We start from the raw sequence: 8,650 nt of genomic DNA on the forward strand, positions 1-8,650 counted from the left end.
TCTGTCTTTTCCAGTCGCGGCTGCTGTCTTCCACTCCGTCCTCCTATACCGTTTGCGGTTTTCCTCCCTTTCCTCGGATGTAGGGGCTCTTCTACGTCTCGGCTCCTTACGCCCTTGCTGCATTCCTTTTTCGTCTGATGACTCCTCCCGGGCGTGTATCCTGTCACGTTTCCCCTCAGTATGTTGTTCCTGACCCAGTTCTTTCTGGGGATCCTGATGCGCCGTGCTACTCTGGCACGGAAGGTCGTCCCCTTGCTGGAGAATCCCAACCTCTCGTGGGGTCCATGCTTTTTCTGGGTGGTGTTCCTGAGGATGTCTATCTTGGGTCGTGCCACATTCGCCCGGTGTGTTGTCCTTCTGTAGTCGGCGGCCAATTCATTAAGCTGGCATCCGAAGGTTCCCTTGGGAGTTTCCTTCTTGAAGTTGTTTCTCTGTCGTGCCACTGTCGCGCGACGGGATGTCTTACTGTTTTTTTCCTGCCGTGCCACTTCCGTACGGCATGTTGTCACTCGGGCAATGGCCAATTTCTCCTGGGGTCCATGAATTACCCGCGTTGCATCCTTCGGTTTCTGGCAGCAGCGCTCCGCGGCCAGTTTCTGGTCCCTACGCCTCTCCTTCGGTTCTCCAACCAGTATTCTCGGGGCGTCGTCTACGGGGACCTCTCGATGTTCTGCCGCCTCAGGTTTCGTTTCTACAGAGATCGGCTCTTCTTACCAGGAGTTCATATCAGCTTTCAACCTCTTGGCTCGCATGGCAGCCATTTCTTTTTGCCATGCTTTCTGCTCGGCCATCATCTGTTTATGTCGGGCATCGGCCTTTATTTGGTTGGCCTCAATTAAGGCCAGCAATTCTTCCTTCTCCACCTTCCTTTCATCTGTGTCAGCTTTTCTATTGGCCTCCGTCTTGGCCTCCGTGGCTCTGAATTCTTTCAGCATCTCGTCTGTTTTTTCTTGACCAGCGCTGATTTTCTTCAGCAGGAGTTCCATCATCTGCTGTGAATCCATTTCTCGGTGCACTCAATTTGTTCGTTGCATGTTTAAGTTCAATATCCCACTTCTGACACCAATGTAGCATGTTTTGTGTGTCACGCTACAAATAAATTAACGTAGGTCTCAAATTAAGTAGAACCTTTTTTGTTCTTCACGCTTACACAATCACGAGTACAACTACTATTCACTGTGGCACCTCAACTGTCTTCTGCGGCGGATGTTCCACAACAGTCTACTTTGAAGGCTGGATAAAGGCTAACTTCTTAGATGGCTGCTATCCCAAGACTGACACCAATGTAGCGTGTTTTGTGTGTTGCGCTACAAGAGAGTCTTGGAACAACCGCCAGGGAGGACAGTCCAGTATCGCCGAGATATTGTAAGCAGTAATTGTAACACTGCAAGAGCAAAGGTTTGTAAAGTGTGTGTAAGGCAAGCGAACAGAATAAATTCGCTATATCAGAAAATGGCGTGAATTTATTTGTAGCGTGACACACAAAACACGCTACATTGGTGCCAGTCTTGGGATAGCAGCCATCTAAGAAGTTAGCCTTTATCCAGCCTTCGAAGTAGACTGTTGTGGAACATCCGCCGCAGAAGACAGTTGAGGTGCCACAGTGAATAGTAGTTGTACTCGTGATTGTGTAAGCGTGAAGAACAAAAAAGGTTCTACTTAATTTGAGACCTACGTGAATTTATTTGTAGCGTGACACACAAAACACGCTACAATACAATATTATCTCATACCCATAAATAGCTATGAAGATTTAAACATTTCAATATATAAATTAAAGGTGGGGCACAAAAAATACTACTGCAGTATAGTATCTGGATCAAAAGGTTAAACTGGCCCTGGTTTTCAACAGTACGTTAGTACGCACACACCCTTTTCCACAAATTCTGTTCATGCAAGTTTTGTTGGTATTGTATATGTTCCTTTAGTGTGGTAAGCACAGCTCTTCTAAAAATGTTGTCAAACTCAACTAGTGTCTTCATTATTTTTACATGTCATGGCTTTCAGTTTATAATATACCACTCTCAACGCAAACTTCTGTGAAAGGCTATGTCCAATTTAGGTACATTTATTTATCTTTACTGAAGTCATTCCCATAATCATTAGTCAGTGACAATCAGGTAACATAAATACTGCTTGTTTGCCAACCATACACATGGTACTGTTACCTGTCCTTATGTTACATCCTAAAACTTCACAAAACAAGCTACTGTCAGTTTAATTCTGCCAAAGAATATAAGCACTATTCTTTTTTCCTTTGGTTCAAACCACTTATTTTTAATTAGGTTATAAACTTCTTTGAATATACTACAATGCTGCAACTCCATAAAATAAAATGACAACATGCCACATGCAACTAGCTCAGAAATATGTTGTAAAATCAACTTCACCATCATTTTCGCTCTGCTCTGATTACCTTCCTCAGTTTAAACTACTGAATGGATAATTTTCAAATAAAATTCTTATTAATGGCATAATAATTTCGATGAAGACTGAAAGTAATGAGATAATCCCCATATGACAACCTGAATACAACAAGAATTTATGAAATTTGTAAAAATATTCTTTTAAATTGGTAATATCTAACGTGGTTGATGAACTGTGCATTATCTTCAAGTCTGTGCCTTAACTTCTAATTATACACAGAGCATTAAGATTAAAAAAAAAAAATCAATGCAGATACAGAAATATTTACTATATTCACATATTTTCTCTTCGGTTCAAATATTTTCCTTAGGACATTGTTTTCAGATGGTTTATATATAAAATAATATGTAACATTAAATTTTCATACTGACCAATGAGCTGCAAATGGCCTGCATAAGTCCAAATGAAATGGAAGATGCCGTAGGTCTCGTAATCTAACCGCTGCTTCTATGTATACAAACAGTAACCATAGGATAATAGTAGGAAGGCAAACACCCTTTTCTGAAACAAAATATAGATAAATATTTATATCTTGGTTGTATTACATCACCATACACAAATACTAATATAAATATACAAACACTACTGATTTAATAGATACACTCTTTACAGACATCTGTACAAGGTGGTTCAAATATGACTGGGACTCATTTTTTTTTTAAAAACCATAATTGCCAAACACTTACTCGCACATGTCAGTCTTCAATGTACTCCCCTCCGGAGTCAACACATTTTTTCCAATGTTCTGGAAGCATCCTGATGCCTTTTTCAAAAAACGCTCGTGGTTGGCGGCATATCCCCTGCCTAACAGTCTGGATGACGGCGTCGTCCACAACCTGCATGCCTTGCAGTCTGATTTGAGCCTTCCGAACAGGTAGAAATACCTAGGGGCCAAATCGGGACTGTACAGTAGATGTGTCAGAAGGTTCCATTTCAATTTCCAGTGGGTTTCCATTGTTGTTTTGGCTGTATGGGGGCGTGCATTGTCTTGAAGGAAGGCTACCCGTTTTCCACCTGTCTTCCGCTTAGATCGGAACTTTTCCTTCACGTCTGTTGCCAGGAGGTCTGAGTAATAAGCTGCATTGACTGTTCTGGCATCTGTCAGAAAGTCTACAGGGATAACCCCCTGCCAGTCCCAGAAGAAAGTTGCCATCACTTCTCCTGCCGAATGGCTCCACTGCGCTCTCTTGGGTTTGGGAGAGCTGGTATGCCGTCACTTGTGTGATGACTGCTGGGGCTCAGGAATGAAGTAGTGCACCCACGTTTCATCGGTTGTCACTACAGACTTCAAAAATGCATCACCTTTGTCTTCAAACTGCTGTAGGAGATGACTGGCAGCTTGCATGTGCACCATTTTGTTCACGTCCATCAAAGTGTGTGGTACCCACCGTGCATTTGCCTTGCAATAGTGCAGGTGGTATTTCATGATGTCTTATACACTACCAACACTGATGGACAGCATTACTCCAAGTTCCTTGACAGTGACGCGCCTATTCTCATGAATAAGAGTGTCTGCATGATCAATGTTTGGCTCGGTGACGGATGTCTGTGGCCAACGATCATGTGGTCTCTGCCCTCTCTGAAGCACTTACACCACTCAAACATGTGTGTCCATGAGAGACACTCTTCCCCATACTGTTGTTGGAGTCTGTGGTGAATTTCAGCGGACAAGACGTTTTCTCCAATGAGGAACTTGATCACATTGCGTTGTTCCATGCTCCGCAGTACCTTCTGTTTGCTCATCACTCTAGCAACTCCCAGACAGGACTGAACAGGTTCTAACCTGAACAGGAGGGAGGTTGGAGGTTGTGGCTTTACTCTCTCAAGGTCGCACAGCTACTGCGCAATGCGGCTTGTTTACACACAAATCAGTCCCAGTCATATTTGAACCACCTTGTATATAAAGCATTTGATTTTGTGTCACTATGACACACCACACCAAAACATGTGTGACATTCCAAGGAAATGATACTGTATGCAAACACTGTAATGAACCTCTTTTACGGTCTCTCTTGGTAGTCATGTACGATGTTTCTTGAACTCAATTTCCCCTATGTGCTATGATATTATACAGCTGACTATTTATATATTTTTGGCTCTATCTGTTGTATAACATATTCTGGTATATACTAAGTACATTTTAATGTACCAAAAGTTAATGGAACCTTTGGTTGTTCCTTCTTAAATGTGTCCCATCTTTCTAAACAACTAAAATATATTTCTTTTAAAAAGTCCAATATAATCCTTTACTTGTCTTTAGGACGGAGAGAGATCCACTTGTCTTCAGTTAATACACGGCTTCTGGAAACAGACAATGTTTTGACTGTATCCATGTATGTGAACGACAATTTATGAAGCAAAAAAATGAGAAGCTACAGATCAATATGAGGATTAATTTAAAAGCCAACTTCTTTCTTACCTTAGGAGAAGAAGCCTACTCTTTCTTCCATATCATGTGAATGCTTTATACTAGTCACTGGTACAATTAAAGTTGGATACACATACACACACAATACAGGACTGAAACTTATCTTAAGAACATAAGGATGTTCTGTCCTATATATTTTTAAACAGCTTTATCAGACACTATTTTGTGCTAAAAGGTTACACTCTGTTACAATTAACAAATCAAATGAATCAAGGATACAGAACTTCATTCTTGTCTCAAGTGCAAACAAAATTATATGCTCTGTCTTACATAATGTGACGTGTAGTCCCACTGCCAAATAACAGCTGTGTATATAGGCAACAGTACAACAGCCGTTGCTCAGGAACAGCTCTGTGGACATGCTGTTTCCCCGGGAACAAGAGAACAGGCAATAATGGAATAATGGAACAGACATTTTCTGTATGGTCCATGCCGGCGCAATATAACGAGGACTAGTAGTAAGGTGGAGTCAGTTGAGAGTTGCAGTTGTGAGAAATGAGAAGCTGGTAGCTGAGGCCAAGGAGAGTTTGGGAACCCAGAGGAAAGGGAATGTCCGCTGTTAGAAGCCACTACCAACAACAGCTAGTGAAGAGTGAGAAGACTTTATTTGATCTTTGGAGTGTATAACTCAGTGAGGCTGTGGTAGTTACATGGTCTGTCCAGCACATCTTTTAAATAGCTTATCAGACAATGGATACCAGCATATTTACAGTCCAGACACATCAAGAATTTATGGCTTCATCATAATATTTAAAACTACAAGGATCAAATAACATTATCTTATACATCATGTCTTGATACAATTTTTTTGCATCTGAAATAGTGTCAACTGGATTAAGAAACCATGATATAATGCAAATTCAGACATAAGGCACTGGTGCAATATGAAGCAGCAATGCAATCCATTAATACAGTGATGTCAAAAGTCAGTTATAGTTTTCAGTCCTGAATATTTTGATTACGATAAGCTTTTGAAACATACTGATAAAAAAGTGACCACTTCAAATTTTAAAATTGAGACACTTTTCTTCCTAGGTACTTAAAATCATACAGGATTTCTTCAGTCTGCACAAGGATGGTGGATTTCCACCACCTTTCCTCCTCTCAGAATTCATAAAAAAGAAATGAAATTATCACTTAATTGTTGCTAGTTTACTTAAAACTGAGCTCTTATACTTCTTACCCAAATTTATTTATACAAAATGTTCCTTTCTCTCCATCTGTCCAACAATATGTGACAAAAATAGTAACACGATACTTAAAATCAGGCTTTAAATTGAGCTTTCTATTATATAAAACTATTCATAGAGTCAGAATGCAACAGGATATTACCTGTGTGCCAGACATACTGAACCCATACATATGTGCTGGCTGCAAAGAAGAGCCAGTGGACTGGGATGAAGAAAAAACAGATCATATCTGATGTGAGAGCGATGCAAATAAAGAAAACCGAGAAGGCCTGCAAATAAATTATTAAGTTGTAAACATGCCACCAACACTAATAAATCTGGATCCTCTATTCATTACATAAATACAATAATGTACACACCAAATGTGTATCATTTTACTATTACATTGCTAATGAATTAACAGGATGAGAATGAAAACTACATGCAACTGAATAAGTTGCATGTTCAAGTTTATAGTAATCTGAGACACCTGAGTTTTAAAATCTTCACCTGAAGCACTGTACTCAGTAAAAATAATGTCTCAAGTAAAAATAGGTATGCGTACGCTGTGATTTCATGCATTCAGGTCTTCAGTAACAGTACAATGGAGATTTCATACAGTGCTTGGAAGGGAATCACCAATAAAAATGTTGCCTTACAAATGGTATAAACTATGTGATCAGACTGGCAGCATTTGTAATGGAAAAGGCCCAGAGAGATGACCAGTTATTGATGCTAGGGTGAATGAAGTTCAAGCAGCTTTCACTCAAAATCCAACGAATCAACCAGGTATGCTGTCTGACAATTAAACATGCCACACATAACAGTGCACCAAAGTATTCAGAAATGTTTTAAATTTAGAAGTTATAGGTACAAACTGTTGCATCATGTAACTGCCAAGACAAAGAAGTTTGCTACACATTTTGCTGTGAATATCTTTCAAGACTTGAGTATGACAAACATCTACGGTAAAAAATTGTCACCTGTGATGAAGTCACATTCCATTTATTACAAAATTTTATCTGACATAATTTGAGAATTTGGCCTCATCAAGTAACTGAACATACAAGAACCAGTCCAAAGCCGACCTTGTCTTGTGCTTTGTCTAAACAAAAAGTGCTGAGACTCTTTCTCTGTGTTTAGACCTTTCTTCATTGGTGAATATACAGTGACTGGCATAGTGTACCTAGACATGCTGTTCCAACAAGATAGAATGCCTCCACATTTTCACAAGGAAGTGTGGTTTCTTAAAATGCAAGTTTCCAGAGAAATGGATTGGAAGGGGTGGACATATCACTTTACCACCGTCTTCACCTGATCTTGCTCCCCTCGATTCTTTTGGGGGGGGGGGGAGTATATTAATGACACTGTGTAAATGCCACCTACAGCTACCACTTAGCCAAAATTGGTGGGAGGATAAGAGAAGCAGTGGTGACAGTTACCCCTGACTTGATTTTGAAAATGTGGACTGAAATTAAATACAAATTATATCTGCTCATTCACTCATGATGCCCTTGCTGAACATATGTAAAATGTAGGTCATAAACATTTTATCATACAACTTAATTAAATACATTTAGTTTTCATTCCTGTTATTTTTTAATTCATGGGTAACATTACAGTAAAATGGTATACATTTGATGTATGCATCATGTATTACACTGACAACTGTACATTGTCCTAGGTATATTTAAAACGTACTACATTTTGAAAGCTGAATGCTCATGATGGAAGTGGATCCAGTTTCTGGAATGCAGCGTATTTTAAATGCACCTAATACCATGGTCAATGTCCAACATAATTTTTATATAACTAATAACTCTTTTCTTAATCTATATTTCAAAATGATTTAACTGGTTTTCTGTTATAGTGAGAATGGTTTAGCCATATATAAACATTAAGAGCATTGTAACATCAATATTTTCATTCCTAAAAATTCCATGACAACTAAATAATCAAATACAATAAATATAACAATTTATTGCATCAGTTACAAAGTTAAATTTAAGACTAAAAAATTAATATACAGGGTGTCCCAGGAGGAATGTGCCAAACTTCGGGAGGGTGTTCCTTATGTTAAAGTATACGTACCTGTCAGCTGAGACCCTTATCTGTTTGTCCTTGAGTGCCGCGAGTCACACTAGCGTAAGCTCATGCGCTGCCTACAGATTACGTTTCGGGGGGGGTCGTGAATGGGTGGTAAATTAGTTGTGTGATGAGTTCCTGAAATGCCTTTTGTGTTTTCACACGTCGAGTATTGTGATATGCATTTTGTGCATGGATTTTGCGGTGGCAATGCACGTGCTGCTGTTGAAGAGTACCAAAGGCGTTTTCCCGATCGAAGGATTCCATCTCGAAGTGTATTTACGCGAATTCACCAGACATTGCGTGAGACTGGTTCTCTTCCGAGTGTTTCTGTGCAGTCGGAAAGGGAGGATGTACAAATGAGAAACACACGAGAGAACATTCTTCGCATGATTGATAGAAGTCCGCGTCTCTCCACTCGTAGAATGGCCTCTCGCATCGGCGTATCACGTATGCAGGTGTGGCGAACTTTACATGACGAAGACCTGTATCCTTACCATGATCAAAGGGTACAACATCTGGAACCAGGCGACCATGCTCA

At 39.9% G+C, this 8,650-nt stretch overlaps 1 protein-coding gene across 2 annotated transcripts in view; it reads right to left on the minus strand.

Moving 5' to 3' along the window:
• The window catches only part of LOC111874659 (macoilin), a 50,948-nt gene that overhangs the window by 30,054 nt on the left and 12,244 nt on the right, over nucleotides 1–8,650 (minus strand). For both annotated transcript variants that reach the window (XM_023870351.2, XM_023870352.2), the window contains exons 3-4: nucleotides 6,188–6,314; nucleotides 2,799–2,928 (exon numbers count right to left, since the gene is read on the minus strand). In XM_023870351.2, coding sequence (XP_023726119.1) covers nucleotides 2,799–2,928; nucleotides 6,188–6,314 — 257 coding nt within the window. The remainder of the gene's footprint in view (nucleotides 1–2,798; nucleotides 2,929–6,187; nucleotides 6,315–8,650) is intronic.

Source organism: Cryptotermes secundus, unplaced genomic scaffold (assembly GCF_002891405.2).
Source record: "Cryptotermes secundus unplaced genomic scaffold, Csec_1.0 scaffold56, whole genome shotgun sequence".
Taxonomy (NCBI): domain Eukaryota; kingdom Metazoa; phylum Arthropoda; class Insecta; order Blattodea; family Kalotermitidae; genus Cryptotermes; species Cryptotermes secundus.